The 20,151-nt window shown below is 65.1% G+C and overlaps 1 protein-coding gene across 1 annotated transcript; it reads right to left on the bottom strand.

Annotated features, from left to right (window-relative positions):
- Nucleotides 1-10: 10 nt before the first annotated feature.
- MUC6 (mucin 6, oligomeric mucus/gel-forming) lies at nt 11-19,907 on the bottom strand. Its single transcript, XM_087822318.1, has 32 exons — nt 19,850-19,907; nt 16,799-16,861; nt 16,224-16,467; nt 16,015-16,141; nt 15,563-15,653; nt 15,347-15,456; nt 15,008-15,215; nt 14,743-14,865; nt 14,196-14,316; nt 13,881-14,019; nt 13,599-13,703; nt 13,371-13,443; nt 13,155-13,292; nt 12,741-12,902; nt 12,558-12,652; nt 12,326-12,458; nt 11,960-12,209; nt 11,823-11,875; nt 11,624-11,733; nt 11,022-11,173; nt 10,739-10,880; nt 10,482-10,592; nt 9,974-10,159; nt 9,653-9,892; nt 9,386-9,542; nt 9,065-9,208; nt 8,713-8,775; nt 8,188-8,235; nt 7,568-7,771; nt 6,848-7,075; nt 192-5,728; nt 11-19 (listed from the first exon to the last, which is right to left on the bottom strand). The coding sequence occupies exons 1-32, from the start codon at nt 19,905-19,907 to the stop codon at nt 11-13; spliced, it is 9,624 nt and encodes a 3,207-aa protein (XP_087678444.1).
- Nucleotides 19,908-20,151: the final 244 nt, after the last annotated feature.

Genomic DNA, 20,151 nt, shown 5'->3' with positions numbered 1-20,151 from the left:
CCCGTTGTGGTCATGGTCCCTGGCGGAGCGGTGGGTGAGGGCCCTGTGCCTGTGACCGGGACGTGTGTGGATGGCGGAGAGGAGCCTGTTGGCCTTGCAGTAGAGGGGTAAGGAGAGTGGGTGTCTGGTTGCGTTGGGGTGACCACTCGGTGCGAAGTGGGAGTGACAGAGGAGGTGGCAGAGTTTGGAACGGGAGTGGACTGCGTGGTCTTGGATGGAGATGCTGTTGGGAAGGTGGTGGTGGTCCGGAATGATGTTCCTGTGGGCGGGCCTGTCAGGTGTGCGGTGGTGGACACTGACCCCGTGTTGGGGGACTGAGTGGTGAATGGAGTGTGTGGCCTGCTGGGCGTGGCCGTGGCAGTGTGTGCCCCTGGGGTCCCTGTGCCTCTGCTGGTGGTCTTGGGGGAGACGGTGGTGCGTGGAGGGGACGTGGTCCCAGAGTGTGCCGGGGCGGAGGGGTGTGACACGAGGGAGGTGGAGGTCTTGGCTGTGCTGACAGAGTGAGGGGCTTGGGTGGTTCCCGTTGTGGTCATGGTCCCTGGCGGAGCGGTGGGTGAGGGCCCTGTGCCTGTGACCGGGACGTGTGTGGATGGCGGAGAGGAGCCTGTTGGCCTTGCAGTAGAGGGGTAAGGAGAGTGGGTGTCTGGTTGCGTTGGGGTGACCACTCGGTGCGAAGTGGGAGTGACAGAGGAGGTGGCAGAGTTTGGAACGGGAGTGGACTGCGTGGTCTTGGATGGAGATGCTGTTGGGAAGGTGGTGGTGGTCCGGAATGATGTTCCTGTGGGCGGGCCTGTCAGGTGTGCGGTGGTGGACACTGACCCCGTGTTGGGGGACTGAGTGGTGAATGGAGTGTGTGGCCTGCTGGGCGTGGCCGTGGCAGTGTGTGCCCCTGGGGTCCCTGTGCCTCTGCTGGTGGTCTTGGGGGAGACGGTGGTGCGTGGAGGGGACGTGGTCCCAGAGTGTGCCGGGGCGGAGGGGTGTGACACGAGGGAGGTGGAGGTCTTGGCTGTGCTGACAGAGTGAGGGGCTTGGGTGGTTCCCGTTGTGGTCATGGTCCCTGGCGGAGCGGTGGGTGAGGGCCCTGTGCCTGTGACCGGGACGTGTGTGGGTGGCGGAGAGGAGCCTGTTGGCCTTGCAGTAGAGGGGTAAGGAGAGTGGGTGTCTGGTTGCGTTGGGGTGACCACTCGGTGCGAAGTGGGAGTGACAGAGGAGGTGGCAGAGTTTGGAACGGGAGTGGACTGCGTGGTCTTGGATGGAGATGCTGTTGGGAAGGTGGTGGTGGTCCGGAATGATGTTCCTGTGGGCGGGCCTGTCAGGTGTGCGGTGGTGGACACTGACCCCGTGTTGGGGGACTGAGTGGTGAATGGAGTGTGTGGCCTGCTGGGCGTGGCCGTGGCAGTGTGTGCCCCTGGGGTCCCTGTGCCTCTGCTGGTGGTCTTGGGGGAGACGGTGGTGCGTGGAGGGGACGTGGTCCCAGAGTGTGCCGGGGCGGAGGGGTGTGACACGAGGGAGGTGGAGGTCTTGGCTGTGCTGACAGAGTGAGGGGCTTGGGTGGTTCCCGTTGTGGTCATGGTCCCTGGCGGAGCGGTGGGTGAGGGCCCTGTGCCTGTGACCGGGACGTGTGTGGGTGGCGGAGAGGAGCCTGTTGGCCTTGCAGTAGAGGGGTAAGGAGAGTGGGTGTCTGGTTGCGTTGGGGTGACCACTCGGTGCGAAGTGGGAGTGACAGAGGAGGTGGCAGAGTTTGGAACGGGAGTGGACTGCGTGGTCTTGGATGGAGATGCTGTTGGGAAGGTGGTGGTGGTCCGGAATGATGTTCCTGTGGGCGGGCCTGTCAGGTGTGCGGTGGTGGACACTGACCCCGTGTTGGGGGACTGAGTGGTGAATGGAGTGTGTGGCCTGCTGGGCGTGGCCGTGGCAGTGTGTGCCCCTGGGGTCCCTGTGCCTCTGCTGGTGGTCTTGGGGGAGACGGTGGTGCGTGGAGGGGACGTGGTCCCAGAGTGTGCCGGGGCGGAGGGGTGTGACACGAGGGAGGTGGAGGTCTTGGCTGTGCTGACAGAGTGAGGGGCTTGGGTGGTTCCCGTTGTGGTCATGGTCCCTGGCGGAGCGGTGGGTGAGGGCCCTGTGCCTGTGACCGGGACGTGTGTGGATGGCGGAGAGGAGCCTGTTGGCCTTGCAGTAGAGGGGTAAGGAGAGTGGGTGTCTGGTTGCGTTGGGGTGACCACTCGGTGCGAAGTGGGAGTGACAGAGGAGGTGGCAGAGTTTGGAACGGGAGTGGACTGCGTGGTCTTGGATGGAGATGCTGTTGGGAAGGTGGTGGTGGTCCGGAATGATGTTCCTGTGGGCGGGCCTGTCAGGTGTGCGGTGGTGGACACTGACCCCGTGTTGGGGGACTGAGTGGTGAATGGAGTGTGTGGCCTGCTGGGCGTGGCCGTGGCAGTGTGTGCCCCTGGGGTCCCTGTGCCTCTGCTGGTGGTCTTGGGGGAGACGGTGGTGCGTGGAGGGGACGTGGTCCCAGAGTGTGCCGGGGCGGAGGGGTGTGACACGAGGGAGGTGGAGGTCTTGGCTGTGCTGACAGAGTGAGGGGCTTGGGTGGTTCCCGTTGTGGTCATGGTCCCTGGCGGAGCGGTGGGTGAGAGCCCTGTGCCTGTGACCGGGACGTGTGTGGATGGCGGAGAGGAGCCTGTTGGCCTTGCAGTAGAGGGGTAAGGAGAGTGGGTGTCTGGTTGCGTTGGGGTGACCACTCGGTGCGAAGTGGGAGTGACAGAGGAGGTGGCAGAGTTTGGAACGGGAGTGGACTGCGTGGTCTTGGATGGAGATGCTGTTGGGAAGGTGGTGGTGGTCCGGAATGATGTTCCTGTGGGCGGGCCTGTCAGGTGTGCGGTGGTGGACACTGACCCCGTGTTGGGGGACTGAGTGGTGAATGGAGTGTGTGGCCTGCTGGGCGTGGCCGTGGCAGTGTGTGCCCCTGGGGTCCCTGTGCCTCTGCTGGTGGTCTTGGGGGAGACGGTGGTGCGTGGAGGTGACGTGGTCCCAGAGTGTGCCGGGGCGGAGGGGTGTGACACGAGGGAGGTGGAGGTCTTGGCTGTGCTGACAGAGTGAGGGGCTTGGGTGGTTCCCGTTGTGGTCATGGTCCCTGGCGGAGCGGTGGGTGAGGGCCCTGTGCCTGTGACCGGGACGTGTGTGGGTGGCGGAGAGGAGCCTGTTGGCCTTGCAGTAGAGGGGTAAGGAGAGTGGGTGTCTGGTTGCGTTGGGGTGACCACTCGGTGCGAAGTGGGAGTGACAGAGGAGGTGGCAGAGTTTGGAACGGGAGTGGACTGCGTGGTCTTGGATGGAGATGCTGTTGGGAAGGTGGTGGTGGTCCGGAATGATGTTCCTGTGGGCGGGCCTGTCAGGTGTGCAGTGGTGGACACTGACCCCGTGTTGGGGGACTGAGTGGTGAATGGAGTGTGTGGCCTGCTGGGCGTGGCCGTGGCAGTGTGTGCCCCTGGGGTCCCTGTGCCTCTGCTGGTGGTCTTGGGGGAGACGGTGGTGCGTGGAGGGGACGTGGTCCCAGAGTGTGCCGGGGCGGAGGGGTGTGACACGAGGGAGGTGGAGGTCTTGGCTGTGCTGACAGAGTGAGGGGCTTGGGTGGTTCCCGTTGTGGTCATGGTCCCTGGCGGAGCGGTGGGTGAGGGCCCTGTGCCTGTGACCGGGACGTGTGTGGGTGGCGGAGAGGAGCCTGTTGGCCTTGCAGTAGAGGGGTAAGGAGAGTGGGTGTCTGGTTGCGTTGGGGTGACCACTCGGTGCGAAGTGGGAGTGACAGAGGAGGTGGCAGAGTTTGGAACGGGAGTGGACTGCGTGGTCTTGGATGGAGATGCTGTTGGGTAGGTGGTGGTGGTCCGGAATGATGTTCCTGTGGGCGGGCCTGTCAGGTGTGCGGTGGTGGACACTGACCCCGTGTTGGGGGACTGAGTGGTGAATGGAGTGTGTGGCCTGCTGGGCGTGGCCGTGGCAGTGTGTGCCCCTGGGGTCCCTGTGCCTCTGCTGGTGGTCTTGGGGGAGACGGTGGTGCGTGGAGGGGACGTGGTCCCAGAGTGTGCCGGGGCGGAGGGGTGTGACACGAGGGAGGTGGAGGTCTTGGCTGTGCTGACAGAGTGAGGGGCTTGGGTGGTTCCCGTTGTGGTCATGGTCCCTGGCGGAGCGGTGGGTGAGGGCCCTGTGCCTGTGACCGGGACGTGTGTGGATGGCGGAGAGGAGCCTGTTGGCCTTGCAGTAGAGGGGTAAGGAGAGTGGGTGTCTGGTTGCGTTGGGGTGACCACTCGGTGCGAAGTGGGAGTGACAGAGGAGGTGGCAGAGTTTGGAACGGGAGTGGACTGCGTGGTCTTGGATGGAGATGCTGTTGGGAAGGTGGTGGTGGTCCGGAATGATGTTCCTGTGGGCGGGCCTGTCAGGTGTGCGGTGGTGGACACTGACCCCGTGTTGGGGGACTGAGTGGTGAATGGAGTGTGTGGCCTGCTGGGCGTGGCCGTGGCAGTGTGTGCCCCTGGGGTCCCTGTGCCTCTGCTGGTGGTCTTGGGGGAGACGGTGGTGCGTGGAGGTGACGTGGTCCCAGAGTGTGCCGGGGCGGAGGGGTGTGACACGAGGGAGGTGGAGGTCTTGGCTGTGCTGACAGAGTGAGGGGCTTGGGTGGTTCCCGTTGTGGTCATGGTCCCTGGCGGAGCGGTGGGTGAGGGCCCTGTGCCTGTGACCGGGACGTGTGTGGGTGGCGGAGAGGAGCCTGTTGGCCTTGCAGTAGAGGGGTAAGGAGAGTGGGTGTCTGGTTGCGTTGGGGTGACCACTCGGTGCGAAGTGGGAGTGACAGAGGAGGTGGCAGAGTTTGGAACGGGAGTGGACTGCGTGGTCTTGGATGGAGATGCTGTTGGGAAGGTGGTGGTGGTCCGGAATGATGTTCCTGTGGGCGGGCCTGTCAGGTGTGCGGTGGTGGACACTGACCCCGTGTTGGGGGACTGAGTGGTGAATGGAGTGTGTGGCCTGCTGGGCGTGGCCGTGGCAGTGTGTGCCCCTGGGGTCCCAGTGCCTCTGCTGGTGGTCTTGGGGGAGACGGTGGTGCGTGGAGGGGACGTGGTCCCAGAGTGTGCCGGGGCGGAGGGGTGTGACACGAGGGAGGTGGAGGTCTTGGCTGTGCTGACAGAGTGAGGGGCTTGGGTGGTTCCCGTTGTGGTCATGGTCCCTGGCGGAGCGGTGGGTGAGGGCCCTGTGCCTGTGACCGGGACGTGTGTGGATGGCGGAGAGGAGCCTGTTGGCCTTGCAGTAGAGGGGTAAGGAGAGTGGGTGTCTGGTTGCGTTGGGGTGACCACTCGGTGCGAAGTGGGAGTGACAGAGGAGGTGGCAGAGTTTGGAACGGGAGTGGACTGCGTGGTCTTGGATGGAGATGCTGTTGGGTAGGTGGTGGTGGTCCGGAATGATGTTCCTGTGGGCGGGCCTGTCAGGTGTGCGGTGGTGGACACTGACCCCGTGTTGGGGGACTGAGTGGTGAATGGAGTGTGTGGCCTGCTGGGCGTGGCCGTGGCAGTGTGTGCCCCTGGGGTCCCTGTGCCTCTGCTGGTGGTCTTGGGGGAGACGGTGGTGCGTGGAGGGGACGTGGTCCCAGAGTGTGCCGGGGCGGAGGGGTGTGACACGAGGGAGGTGGAGGTCTTGGCTGTGCTGACAGAGTGAGGGGCTTGGGTGGTTCCCGTTGTGGTCATGGTCCCTGGCGGAGCGGTGGGTGAGGGCCATGTGCCTGTGACTGGGACGTGTGTGGATGGCGGAGAGGAGCCTGTTGGCCTTGCAGTAGAGGTGTAAGGAGAGTGGGTGTCTGGTTGCGTTGGGGTGACCACTCGGTGCGAAGTGGGAGTGACAGAGGAGGTGGCAGAGTTTGGAACGGGAGTGGACTGCGTGGCCTTGGATGGAGATGCTGTTGGGAAGGTGGTGGTGGTCCGGAATGATGTTCCTGTGGGTGGGCCTGTCAGGTGTGCGGTGGTGGACACTGACCCCGTGTTGGGGGACTGAGTGGTGAATGGAGTGTGTGGCCTGCTGGGCGTGGCCGTGGCAGTGTGTGCCCCTGGGGTCCCTGTGCCTCTGCTGGTGGTCTTGGGGGAGACGGTGGTGCGTGGAGGGGACGTGGCCATTGTTGACCTTGTGCCTGGGCTTGTGTTTTTGGTGGTCTGGCCTGTGGTGCTGTGGGGCGATCGTGTGGTGGTTCCTTCAGGTTGGTGTTGAGTTGAGTTCTCTGTGAAAAACATAAAGGGTCTATTTGTTATAATTCATATTTGTTTGTCAAGTGTCTTCTGCTGTCTTGTCTCCCTCCTCCTTCTGCGTTTTCCTTCCTCTGTGCACTTGTGGTCTGTCCCTATAGTGCCTGTCTGAGTCACTTCTGATTTTGGTTATTTTGTTTGTGTTTCTCCCCTGTAGGCCTACCGGGCACCCAGTGTGTTGCACTCTCAGGGTTGTTGTAATGGGTTCAGGCCAGCCCTTTTGTCTTTCCAGTAGGGTTTCTTCAGGGACTTGGAGTTGTGTCCCTGATTTAAGACCTGCTCACTATACCTTCCATCCAGTGCCTTGCTACCTCTGGTGTCCCCATAGGCCTGTGCTCACCTGGTGTTGGGGTGGCTGTGGTGGTCGGGCGGGCAGGTGCTGTGGGGAAGAGAAGTGCAGAGAGCATGTTGTTAGCTCTTGGCTTAGTCAGGCTGTCCCCCTTTGGGGTTGGATGTGTCCCCTCCTGGGGGTTGGAAGCTGAGCTTTCATATCCATCTCCACTCAGCTTGGGCTTGGTGTTGGATCACCTGTGGTACATCCCCTCTGTGGGGACAGCTGGGTGGGGTACCCTTACTTTTGGGGATCTCTGTCGGTGTATCTTGGGTGGGTGGTGTTGGCCGTGCCACTGTGGTGCGCACTGTGGATCGAGCTGTGGATTGGGTGGCTGTGCTGATGGGGAGTGCTGAGGGCTGCGTCGTGGCCTGTGTCACGGTGGGTGCAGTGGCCGTTGATCTGGGGGTGGCTGTGGGGGCCAGCACTGATGTGGCTCTCATGGTGACAGCGGTGGTCGTTCGAGGTGACCCTGCAGAGAACAGGGCCCAGAATATCCCTCCTGATCATCTGCCCTCGCCCCCTTTTCCTGTCCCACCTGTGCTGCAGGATCCTGGCCAGCTGGGTGCACTCAACCCCCTTGACTGGGGCATGTTTCATCCCAGAGCTTACACTCATCCAGCCTTGACTTGGGGCCTCAGTGGCTTTTCCAGTGACCACAGGTCATTGGGCCACTGGCTGTCGCTTCAGCTGCCCTTGCTGGTAGGACCCATGTCTGTCCCCTCATGGTCCCTGGACAGTAGGCAGGGGTGCTGCTATGTGGGGTGGATGGGCTCACGGAGGGCTGGCCTATGCCCCCTGGGCCCGCAGGTGCCACATACTTTTTAGTGACAGTGTCCAACAGCAAGGAACGGCACAGCCTGTGAGCAACTTACCCTTCACACCCTCTTCTGTGCCGGAGCTCCGGCCCACACCCCACGTGCATCCGCTCCTGCACGTCCTCTTTACCCCGCAGTCTCCTCACCTCCTGAGGGGGCTGTTGGTTCTGTCCCGGTGATCGGGGCTGTCCCTGCCTGTGTGGAGGAGGGGGCCGGGGCCGAGGCCGTGGGTGTAGGTGTGGCATGGGAGCTTGGTGAGGGTGCAGTGGAGCTGAGAGTGCCAGTGGTTCTGGGGGTGGCCGTGGTGTTGGGGTTGGCAGAGGTGGGCCTGGCTTCTGTGGTGGGCAGGCCTGAGTGAGGAAGAAAGGCTGTTACTGTGGGTACCACCTTGGGAGGAGCCCCCGCTCTTGCCTGCTGAGCCTCTGAATCATGCAGCCCCCCACCCCCAGTGGGCTGGACAGGAGGCAAAGGGACAGGCTGGCCTGTGGCCTCTGAGGACAACATCGGGTCCCTTCAGTCTTCCCGTGACAGTGGTGTGCAGGGGGCAGTGTTGGCTGGCCAGGAGGTGAGCTTTACACGTCCCTCCCCTCTGCTGTTCTGGTCAGCACTGGTCGCCCCCAGTGTGGGGTAGCCCAAGACTGCCCGGGTGCGTCCCAGCCCTGCTCCACCAGGCAGCCAGTGCCTGCAGAGATGGACACAGGCTGGGCTGACAGGTGACCAGGGACGAGCCTGGGGAGAGCGCCTGCTTCACCTTGGCACCTAGCACGTGCGCAATCACCTGTGGTGGGCGGCAGCGGAGTGGTGGGCAGCAGCACTGCAAGAAGAAGGGCAGTCAGCACTGTCCCCAGGTGCCGCCAAGCCTAGCCCCACCCTCCAGGGTGTCCCCAGCGCCTGAGGCAGGTGCTCCCCAGAGACAGAGATGGGACCCTGCTCCTCCACCCTCCTACCCCCATCTTCTCTCTCCCAGTACCACTCCCCAACAATGGTGATGGCCTGGCAGCCGGGACGCTGTCCAATGCCCCCGTAAGGCAGCTCTCCAGGCGGGCTGTCACCCACACACCCAGCAGCCTGGCCGAGCCTGGGTCTGGGTCTGCCCTGCCCCTGGGGGCTGGGTGTGGTTAAGTCAGTGTTGGGGAGGGGAGGCACAACCATTCTCCCTGTGTGTCTACTGTCTGGGGGCATGGGGATATTGGCGCCCCAGGGGCACAGCCTGGGGAGTAGGGTGCCGAGCTGGCCAGAGGTTTGTGCAGGGGCTGGGGGCTGCACTGTGGGGCCTCCGGACTGAGCTTACTGCAGGGCATGCATGTCCTCTTGTCCTGGTCGAAGTACTCATCCTGGGAGCAGTTGTAGCAGCCTAAGGGTGGAGCCGAGAACAGCCAGACCTCAGTGCCGGAGCCGGAGAGCCTCTTCAACAGGCTCTGGCTCCTGCCCTCTGTTCACAGCCACTCTTGGCCTCTCCCCTGAACTGCCCAGACAGGTACCCCCTTGACCCCCACCCCAGTCACCATGCACTGTGCCTGCCGCAGTCCCCATGGCTCCTGGCTGCCCCCCCATCCCAGTCCTTCCCCAGCCCTCAGCCCTCTCCACCCTGCCCAGGAGGCCATCAGTCCTCTGGGCCCACCTCTCCCTCTCCATGCCCGCACCTTCGATGTTGGTGCCCGGGAGGCTCTGCAGCTGCTGGGGGCAGAGGCACGGCTGGTAGTGCCATGTGCAGTTGGCCTCCTGGGTGTACTGGAACTGGCCGTCGTCCACCCGCGTGTGGGAGTTGTAGAAGCCGCAGTAGATGGCTGGGAGGATGGGCGCCTGTTAGGCAGCCCTGAGCCCACCGCAGAAGCCCCTTGGCAAGGGCCTGGGAGGCTCAAGGTCCTGCTGCGGGGTCCCTTTGCAGGGCACAGCCTGCTGCTGCCTGCCCCAGAGAGGTGCTGCACCATGATCACCCACCGTTGGGGGGACAGGGTACTCACGGCAGAAGTCAGGGGCCCTCCAGTCCACGCACACGCCCTTGTCCAGGCAGGCCTTGGCATAGGCGGCTACAGCGTCGCATAGGCACTCACAGTCCCCACCAGTGTCACAGCCACACGTGTCACGCACACAGGCCTCGTAGTAAGGCAGGCGGTACACCTATGGGAACCAGCCCTCAGCGTCTGCTGCTCGCCCTCCTGTCAGGCCCGGGGCCTGAGTTTTTGTCGTTGTGGGAGCCTGGAGCCCGGCTCCTGAGGCGTGTGGCTCACCTGGCTGTGGCAGGCGGCGAAGGTCTGGCTGTTGATGATGCTGCACTTGCGCTCGGCCCAGGCGCGGCGGAAGGCATTGAGGCTGCAGGGGTCCAGTGCGAAGCTGGCGTCCCCACACAGTGGGCTCTCCTTCCATGAATTCACGAATTCCAGCTCGCTGGACGCCACGTACTTGCTGCGTGTTTCAAAGTCGTCCTTCATGTTCCCGTTGTAGTTACCGCATAGGCCGCACAGGGCGTCCTGCGGAGGCCAGTGTCAGATGGGCAGGTGGACGGATGGGCGCTGCCCCACTCTGATGGCCTGGGCAGTGGCGCATGGTACCTGTGAGGCACGCGAGATCTTGATGGAGACGGTCATGTGCTTGTTCCAGATGACGGTCAGGTTGTAGCCGCTGCCGATGGTGATGTCCAGCAGCAGGTGCAGGGAGCCGGCCTTGACCCGGAAGTGCACCTGGGGGTCTGCCCCGCTGACTGTGTAGTTCCTGTCGGCCAGCACGATGGACAGGCCCTGTGGGGCAGGGCCGTCACTGGGTTGCCCAGTGCCGCCAGTTCTGCTGCCCCGCCCGTGCTCTCTGAGGCGGAGTGTCCGTTACGGACATGGGCCGGTCAGCACCTGCTGAGGGCCAGCTCTGGGGGCAGGAGGTTCCAGAGCGTCATGGACACTGTGCCAAGGGCTGAGTCAGACTCTGGGAGAACCGTGCCCCCCCCCGCCACGCCCATGCTGTCCAGCTCCAAGGGGTACTGCTGCCCATCATGTGGACGAGTAGGCACAGAGAGGCCAGGACCTGGGGCTTGGTGGCTGCCATGGGATACCCATGCAGCCTGCTCACCCCCAGGGATATCCTGATGGCCCGGGAGCAGGTGACACCCGATTTTCCACACACGACATTCTCTGTCAGGATCTTGAAGGTGGGCTGTGAATCATTGGTGCCGCAGCCATCCTGTGGGGAGGGGGCACTGAGGAGCCTGCCAGGAGCCCTGTGTGGTCCCCCCAGGCCATCCTCTTGGCCCCCCTATGGCCTCCCACTTCCCCCAGGGTCTCCTTGTGGCCCCCCCATGACCCCCTCCCCTTCTCCCAGGGCCTCACCGTGGCCAGGATGTACTCGCAGTTGCCCTCAAACACGAAGCGCTGCCCGTCAAAGGTGACCACGTGACCCTCCCCATAGAGGGTGCAGGTGGACGAGCAGTGGGCGCTCTGTTGGCACGTCCACTTTCCCCTGGAGCAGGTACTGCGGGGAAGCAGGGTGCTCTGGGATTCTGAGAGATGTGGGCCACACGCACCCCAGAAGGATGCCGACCCCTGCCAGTCCCAGAGGACCCCGAGGATGGCCCTGGTCTACTGGGGTCTCCAGGGTGGGACTGTGGCTCACCAGGTCTTACAGTCGGTGTGGAGCTTGGCACCCCGGGGGTAGGAGGCTCCTGCAAACTCGCATGGACACTCCTCAGGGGGCACACACTGCCCGCTGGCATTCTCGTAGAGCCCCTTGGCACAGACGCAGCCTGGCTCACACTTGGTGGGCACCTGCAGGGAGGAGGGTCAGAGCCCTGGGCGAGTGGCCCAGCCTTGGGGCCCCTGCACTCCTCTCATGACACTCTGCCTGCCTCCACCCTGCTCTGGCTTTTCTCTTAGCAAAACCTCCCCTTCCTCAGGGAAGGTTCGGGACCTCTGTGCCTCTGGCTGGGCTGTGGTACTCCCTCCTTCCCACCTAAGGTGGGGGGCCCTGTGCTCAGGGAACCCTACAGACTGAGCACACAGCCCTCCAGCTGCCCGGCATCCCAGCCCCACGGGTCAGGCTTCTCTGGGAGGACTGGGAGGAGGGAAAGAGCCCGCTCCTCTCCTGAGGACTTTGCACTTCCTTCCAGCCCAGCCAGGCTCTGGGGTTGCGGCTGCAGGAGGGTCAGCACAGGTCGTCCCCTGGGGCGGTCTCGGGAGAGGGGGGAGTGCCCTGCCCTTCACCCACCCCAGCCTTACACAGGGGGTGCCGGTGGCCAACATTTGGCATGTGGGGGCACAGGCTGCCCCAAACTTGTTCACTGAGGACTGGCTGCAGGACTGGAATGTCTTGGGGGCTGAGCAGGATGCTGTGGGGAGGAGGGGCCAGGTGAGGCTGGTGAGGCGGAGGCCAGGGCACCTCTCTGTCCAGGTCAGCTGCCTCCGCTGTGCTACTTACCCAGGAGCGTCTGTGGCTGTCCAGGGCAGCTCAGCCGCCCTTTCATACAGTAGCTGCAAGAGAGGCTGTGTGAGTGGGTGGCCCTGGGGCAGGGGCTATAGGCGGGGCCGGGCCGCCCCCCAGGACCCCTCACACACCAGATGACGCCATCGACCACAGTGGACTGGCCAGCCAGGATGAGCTTGTGGTTGTCCAGGAGGCAGGGGCACTGGGCCTTACGCACACACTCAGCCTTATGGTTCAGATAGGTGCCCTCGGGGCAGTTGCAGCCCTCCACGGGGACAGTGCTGGGGTGGCACTCGGCTGCGTGGTCCGACAGTGAGAGGCAAGTGCGGCCGCAGGCCTGGCTGTCATAGCTGTATGTCTGGTTACCCTTGCAGGGGATGGCTGCAGGGAGCCTGGGCGTCAGTCCCTTTGGAAGGTGGACCCTGGACCCTCATCATGACCCCAGCCCCCCACATGATCCCTGTCTCCCTGCCGCCCCCGCCGTGCCCAGCACGCACTGCAGTTGTCCACGCTGCTTCTCCAGCCCCAGAGCAGAATTCCCCGCGAGGCACACGCCTGGGCGTAGTTCCCCAGGGCCGCGCAGATGTGTGGAAAGGTTTCCTCGTAGTTACAGGCCTGGTACACGCATCTCTGCGGGCAGACAGCGGCATGGGCGCCCGCCCTCCCACCACCCAGAGTCCCCCAGGTGCCCCAGCCCACAGCCCTCCTGGCTGCCTGCAGGCCCCCTACCTTGTAGAAGGGCTTGGGATTCACCACGGCGTGGCACTTCTCGAACACCGTGCCTGTGTTCACCAGCACCGAGCAGTGGGTCTCCGCGCATACCTCTGTGGGCACAGGCCCCGTGGGTGTCCCGTGTGCCCAGCGTGGGTCTCCCACCCCACCCTGCAGCCGTCCTGGGGGCTGAGCACTCACTGTTGAGCTGGCTCATGGAGCAGGGGTCAGTCTCCCGTTCCAGGGCAGTCGGGCAGTTCCCTGCTCGCCAGGAGTCCACAAAGAGCGAGGCTGTGCCCTCAGGGATGCCCATGCTGGTCGTGAAGTCATCTGTTGTATCCCCGTTGAAGTTGCCGCAGAGCCCTGAGAGGGCCGGGTGGTGAGGGTGTGTCCTTCGTCCCTGTCCTGCCCCGCATCCCCCTAACTGTGCCCTGGGCAGAAGGCCATCACTGGCTGCACCTCTGGGAGGGCTGGCCGCCGGGAGGGGCTGGCCCAGCGCCATGGGCACTGGACCTGCTGGGTCCGAGGGAAGTACTGTTGGGCCCCTTTGCCTCTGTTGAGGTCAGGCTGGCAGGAACAAGGCAGCTGCTGATCCTGGGCTGATGGGGGGCTCACCTCGGGTCTGGCCTCTGAACTGGGGCCCGACTGTGACGTAGGCCTGGAACACGGGCTGCAACTGGATCACCAGCTCCAGCCCGAAGGTAGTAGCCATCTGCAGGTGGGTGGATGTCTGCTTGAAGACCGTGATGTTGCCTGTGGGGACAGGGGCTCAGCGGGTGGCCTGCTTCAGGACCCTGGCCCCCTGGGGCACCTGGGAAGGCTGGACCATACCCGTCTTATACGGCAGCCACTTGGTGTCTCCGTTGTTGGTGATCACCTCGTCTTGGGAGATCACGATTTTGTCCTGGAGGGAGGGTGGCCGAGTCACTGGGGACCAGGAATGTGGGGTGGTGTTCCCTTCTGCGGGCCAAGCGGGGAGCAGTGGGAGCTGGGATTGGCAGAGGCGCCTCTGCTCAGGGTCCTGGGTGGGCACAACGGCTGCGGAGAAGGTGGCCTTACCTGGCTGGACAGGTAGATGAGGGCGACCAGGGAGGTCTCCGAGTGCGAGTATCCAGACTTGTCGTATGCAGCCATGAGGGAGCCCCCATCGGGGAGCTGGGGGCTCTGAGAGGAGAGCAGTAAGCACACGGTGGGGGGCTTGTGGTGACCCCTCCTGACGGGACCCCTTGTGATGTCCCCGTGTGGTGACCCCTCTTGGTGGGACCCCTTGTGGTGACCCCTGCCCTGGGATGACCCCTCCTGGCATGCCCCTAGTGGGTCCCCGGGCGGGGGCTGTCCCACCTGGAGGAGGGTGTAGGTGCAGGTGCCGTGGAAGCGGTAGGGCCTGGCATCGAATGTGGTCACAAAGGAGCCGCCTTCCAGGGCGCAGCGCCGGGGGCAGGGCTTCTCCTTGCATTTCCAGCGTCCCATGGCACATTGGCTGTGGGTGGGGAGGGTGACCCAGAGTGGTGGGCGAAGCTGCTGGGGCCAGATGGCACCCCAGGGTGTTCTAGATCCGCAGAGCTGGCTGCCTCCAGGGCTGAGGCTACCCCCTGACCCACATGTCCCCCACATCCCCTCCTGTCCTTCTGCCCTCCCGGGATGCCCTGCACTCACCAGGTGCGGCAGGTGTCTGCAGTGACCTCCCCGGGGGCATAGGTCACGCCGCCGAATGTGCAGGGGCACTGGGCCACTGGCACGCAGGTGAGGTTTTTGGAAACGTCATCAAGAACCGTACCTGCAGGAAGGGGCTCTCTGGGACTGTGTGGAGACACCCTCCGCCCTCCTGGCAGCCCTTCCCCAGCCGGTCCCCCAGGAGACCCTTGTCTCTGCGTCACACCTCCTTGGCTTGGCTGTGACCCTCACCTCCAGTCCCATCTGCACTCAGCGTTCTGCCCCCTCACACCAAATGCCCGGGCACAGGGCTGCTCCTGGTGAGCGGCAGGCCCTGTCCCTTGCCTGGCTCTGCCCACCTCCTCCCAGTTATCTCTCAGACATGCCCTCCCCATTGGACACCACCTCTCTGTCCTGTGGACTTGCACATGTGGCCGTGAGCACACTTTGGGGGTGGCAGGTGGGGCCTGGTTCCAATGTGCCAGGTGGGGCCATGTGCTGGGTGGGGTGGGGGCTTGTCTGAGGGGTCCCGCAGGGAGCGGCCCCTCACCTTCTGGGCAGAAGCAGCCGAAGGTGCACACGCCGGTGCAGCTGTGCTGCGGGTGGGAGCAGGTCCTGACACAGGCCTCGCCACACTCCTGGTACACCTGGTTGGCCGGGCACTGGCCTAGGGCTGCAGGGACGCGGGGGCTCAGGTGAGAGGGCAGGGGCACCCCAGGGCCCTGCTCCTCACCCAGCCCCTCCTCCACCACCAAGTCTTGTGGATGAGGTGGAATTGGGGTCTGGCCCTCCCCGCCGCCCGCCCGGGGACTCACAGCAGAGGCTGGGGCCCCGCCAGCGGCGGACGGGCTGGCCAGCCAGGCTGCAGTGGCGCGAGAATTCGGACAGCGTAGCACAGGCGCAGCTCTGCTGGCCCGGCTGGGCACATGAGGCCAAGTCCGCCTGGCAGCTCCGCAGGTACGGCTCCTTGGACACGTTGCACTCAGGGGCCACCAGGGTCAGCAGCCGGGTGCAGGTCTGGGCCTGGGCAGAGGGCCGCTCGGTCATGGGGTGAAGGCTATGTCCCACACCCACCGTTCGGACTTGGAAGGCTGTGGCTGGCCCCATCCTGGCTGGAGGACTTCCGGCCCCGGGTGGCCCCATCCCTCACATACGTGCTCTGCCTGCAGGACCTGGGGGCCGGGGATGGCCTCGTGGGTGCAGATCTCATTGGGGTCGTCCAGCTTCTGGAGGGCGGCATACTTGTGGGGCTCCAGGAGTGTGCCTGTGGCGGGGGTAGGTTCAGCACCATGGCTGGCCACAGGGGGACCTGGGGGGACAGAGTCAGCACCATGGCTGGCCACAGGGGACCTGGGCCCGCCCCCACCTACCATCCTCGCTCAGAAACTCGTTGGTCTTCTCGCCGTCGAAGTTCCCGCAGAGCCCACACATTTTGCCCATGTGCCTGTCTTCCACCAGGACCTGTGGGGGGGCGGGCGGGGCCACGAGGGGTAAACAGGGAGGGGCGAGGCCTCTCGGAGCCCCAGGACCCCTTGCCCAGATGCAGAGGCTGCTCACGCCTGCTCCAGGGGCCCAGGGCACCCTCACCCTATAGGTTGTGACCGCCCTCCATCCCCTCCCCGGGAATCTCTTTTCTCACTGGATGGTCCTCATTTTCAAGTGGGGAGGCTGAGCCTTCAGCAGAGCCCAGGCCCGTCCAGGCTCCTGGCCAGAGTCAGCACCAAGTCGGGACCTCCACCCTGAGGAGGGCAGCCCCCAGCTCCACCCACCAACCTGCCGGCCTCCAGGCGCAGCTGCCCCCCCCCCCCACTGGCGTCCTCACCATGAGGTGGCCCCCCGGGCCCCACACAACCACCAACTCCAGCTCCATCTGCTTGGCCACCAGCCGCACGCTCTGGCCAAAGGGGGTGATCTGCAGCCCGTTGCTGGTGTAGGGCAGGCTGACGGCTCTGTGGGGAGAAGAGTGGTCAGCGGCAGCCCCCTCATCCCTGGCCACTCCCTCGGCCCCTGACACCTGGCCACGTGGCCTACCCCACGTCTTTGATGGAGATGACCTCCTGGTTCACCGTGACCACGGAGGCCCCCAGCTCCACAATGACCCGGGAGATGTCGCCGCCGGGCCCTCGCCGTAGCTGGACGCTGAAGGTGGGCGAGGAGGCCTCTTTGCAGATGGCCGCAAAGACATAGTTGCAGGTCCCCTCGAAGTCATACGAGTGGCCGTCAAAGGTGGAGAAGTGGCCGGCCCCCCACGTGGAGCACCAGCCTCTGCCCGGAGCTGTGGAGGGAGCCAGTGGGGCCTTGGAATTCTGTAGCCCCTGGGGAGCCCACGCTCGTGCCCATGCTCCAGGCCCTCCTGGGGAGGGTGGGAAAGAGCCCCAGTCCCCACACCCAGAGCTGGGGGCTGGTCCCGCTGAGCCTTACAGGAGAGCCAGCTGCTGCTGTGTGGGTGTGTCATCAGCCGTGGGGGCTGCAGGACACGAAGCTGTGGCTCAGCCCCTGCCCCACAGAACCCCAACCCCTGCCCCGCACACAAGGTGGCTGAGGCTCTCCAGTGGCTGGATGTCCCGTGTGGAAAGCCCCGACCATGGCCACCCTGTGGTCCTCACCTGTCTGTGGGGAGCCTTTCGGCCTCTGGGGGCCTGGGTGGGCAAAGGAGGTGTTGTCCAGACCTGCGTGGACAGGGCCCATGTCACTGCTCGAGCCAGCCACCTCTGATCCAGCGCACAGCCCACCCCCGGCTGCTCAGAGCTTAGCTGTGGGCAGGGCCCAGGGCTGGGAAGGGACCACAGTGCTGGCACCAGGCCTGAGCATGCCCTGCTGTGCTCCTCACACCTTGGACTTCTGTTCACTCCCTCGCTCATTCACTCACTCCTTCATTCCGTCACATCTGCACCGCACCAGCACCTGGCGTGTGCCTGTCACCTGCTGGGTGCAGGAGACAGCGTGGGGACAAGGTCCCGAGAGCCCCTAAGGAAGGCGAGGCTCACGCACACGTGCACACACACACGCACATGCACACGCAGTGAGCAGGGCCAAGGGCTTGGAGATGACATCTCAGGTCCCGCTGGGAGGGTGGGGAGGTTGCTGCGGAGATTCGTGTGGCTGAGTGCCGCGCTCAGGGCAGGTGGGTCCGGACACTGGACACCAGCCCTCTCTGGTGCCCACTGGCCCTGGGGTGTCTGCTGGTCTGCCCACCAGGCTCCCATCCCTCTGGGGTGGCCGGGCAGCCGGGCTCCTGCATGGATCTCATTGGGGGTGGTTGTGGGGAGGCGAGGGCAAGCCCTGAGCTCAGAGGGGCTCGGCGGCCTGCAGGCAGGTGGGAAGCGGGAGAGCTGGAGAGGAGCTCAGGGCGGGGGCTCTGTGTGGTGGGACCCCTCTCTGTTCCCACTCTGCCCGCCCTGTCTCCCTCTGGTGTCCGCCTGGCTCTGCAGACGCTCAGAGAGGCTGTGGCCCCACTGTGGGCTTCTCCCCCTGGGGCCTAAAAGTGGCTGAGTTCCTGCTTCCTGTGGTGGCCATTGCCGGAGAAACGCCCAGGGGCCATGGGTCACGGTGCCGGCAGGGGCAGGCAGCACTCTGGACAGAAAGGTGACCCAGTTCAAGGGACCTGGACGGGCCTCCCCTGTGGGCCCACCTCCCTTCTTACAGCCGCCTCCCGCCTCCCTGCGGCCCTCCCCTGCCCCTGGTCCCCATGGAGGTCGTTCTTGGGGCTCGGGTGGGCCCGAGGGGAGGTTTGAGTGCTGGCTGGCCTCCGGCTCCCATCCCACCTGGGGCCTCGATTCTGCCGTGGCTCCCGCCCCACTCGGCGGCTGGAAGCAGCTCAGGGGCAGCTCCTGCCTGCTCCCGGTCACCGCACTGGTCCCATCAGCCGTGTCTCTGGGCAACGCCTGCCCGGCAGCCGTGGGGTCCCAGCTGGGGTGGGCAGCACAGGGAGGCCCTGCTGATCCACCTTCCCGAGGGGGCGGTGACCCTGGGCATGGCCCTCCTGCCTCCAGGGCGTTGGTCTCAGCGCACGGCTGTGCCCGCAGAGGGTTACTTCCAGTCCCTGCGTCACCTGACGCCAACCCTCGCCAAGCCCTGTCTCATCTCCTGTCCGTCACTCTGCTCGGTCCCCACCCGGCCCAGTGGCCTCGGGCTCTGTCTTGACAATGACGCCCCATCCCACCTTGGCTGCGGGGGCTCCTTTGAAGATGCTCAGGAGGCCGCTGTGCTTCCCACCACTGTCAGAGCAGGCACTGACCCCTGGCTGGACTCACGGAGCCCTAGGGCGGGCTGGTCCGTCAGCCCGCAGCCGCTGGACCAGCCATGCGGGGCCAGAGCACTTGCTGTCCTGCACACTTGGCCGTCCCGCTGCCCTGCCGCCCCTGCCTGTTCTGGCTCCCCTGTGGCCCACCTCCCTTCTTACGGCCACCTCCCCGGCCCTGCAGGGGCCTCCTTCCCTGTCCCACAGCCTCAGCCTCCCGGGACCCCGGTGTCAGACCTCATGCCTCTGGTCCATTAGGGCAGGGCCCATCTCTCCCTTCCTCCCTCCCAGGCTGGCACCAAGGTGGTACTTGGAGCATTTGCTGAGGTTCAGACAGACCCCCCCCGGCACATGCACAGCCTGGACCCCCTTGATTCCCAGACCTGCAGGCCCACCCCTCACCCTGCTGGCTCCAGGGCACCTCCCTCCTCCCCCAGGCTCCGGGTCTAGGTCTGGGAGTCCCCAGGGCCAGGGAGGGGCCCCGGAGGTGGCCTCAGCTGGGCAGGGGTCCTGAGTGCTCAGAGCCGCCCTAGCGGGACAGGGGGGCCTGGAGTTCTGGGGAGGGGCTTCGAGGGAAGGAAGGGTCGGGGCCGTCCCAGGGGAGACCCACTGGGCTGGTGTCTGCAGCCTGCCCCCTGCACCTGGGCCCACTCCCAGCTCCCCAGGGGGCTGGTGGGGATGTGGGGCCACCAGGGGAGGGACAGCAGGCCGAGGACTGAGGAGAGAGAGTGAGACCCTCTGGGCTCAGCTGCCTGAGCTCTCAGGGAGGGAGAAGACACGGGGCCTGGTGCCGGTCAGTGAGGAGGGTTGTAACGTGGGCAGTGCCTGGTTGGCAGGGGCACAGGGATGAGGGTGGGGAGGAGGAGGGGACCCCTGCCCTGAGGGCTGATGGGCGAGACTGGGTAGGCTCGTGGCAGCCACACAAGGGGTGATGGTGCCCCACTTTCGCAGTCAGGGAAACTGAGGCCCGAGCCGACTGAGTGGTCATCGTTCACAGCCAGGACCCACGGAGCTGGACCTCCATCTGGGCTTTCTGGCCCCAACACCCACAAGGCCCTACATCACTGTGGCCACCTCTGGGGACCCCATGACCTCTCAGGACCCCCTTACCCAGCGGGAGGGTGGGGTGCCCAGCGCAGGGCTGAGCCCCAGCCCTGCCCACCCAGCATGGGCTCTGGCACTTCAGCCTTTGTGGAGGACACTGCCCATCCCGTGGGACCGCCGCTCACCCAGGCCCAGAGCCCACCCTCCCTGGCGAGGGTGGCCCAGGCCTCGGCCAGCACAAGACGGTCAGAGCGAGGAGGGGCTGGCCAGCCCAGTTTTGGCCAAGTCAGAACAGCCAGGGAGACTTTCCCCGCCTTGGGGGCCGCTGAGGGCACCTGGCCATCCCTGGTGCGTGGCCGCGGCCCCCACTCACCGGCGCTGAGCAGGGCTCCCCCGCAGGACAGGAGCAGCAGCAGCCGAGGCCCCAGCATGGTGCGAGAAGAGAGGTCCCCGCAGGACCTGGCCCCTCTCACCGCTCGACGCCAGGCAGGCTCGCTGCACCTGTGCACCCGGGCAGCCGGCCTCAGGCGCCTTATGTAGGGGCCCCGGGCCCTGCCCTAGCCGCGCCCGCCCGCGCCCCACGCTCCGCGGCCCTCTAATTGCCACCGCAGCCGGGCGCAGCGGTGGCCAAACAGGATCTCGGGTGCTGCTTTATCAGGACTCTTGGAAAAATTC

Source organism: Miniopterus natalensis, chromosome 11, assembly GCF_054644295.1.
Source record: "Miniopterus natalensis isolate mMinNat1 chromosome 11, mMinNat1.hap1, whole genome shotgun sequence".
Classification (NCBI taxonomy): Eukaryota; Metazoa; Chordata; class Mammalia; order Chiroptera; family Miniopteridae; genus Miniopterus; species Miniopterus natalensis.
The sequence above is the reverse complement of the archived record's forward strand: the minus strand, read 5'-3'. Positions and strand labels throughout refer to the sequence as shown.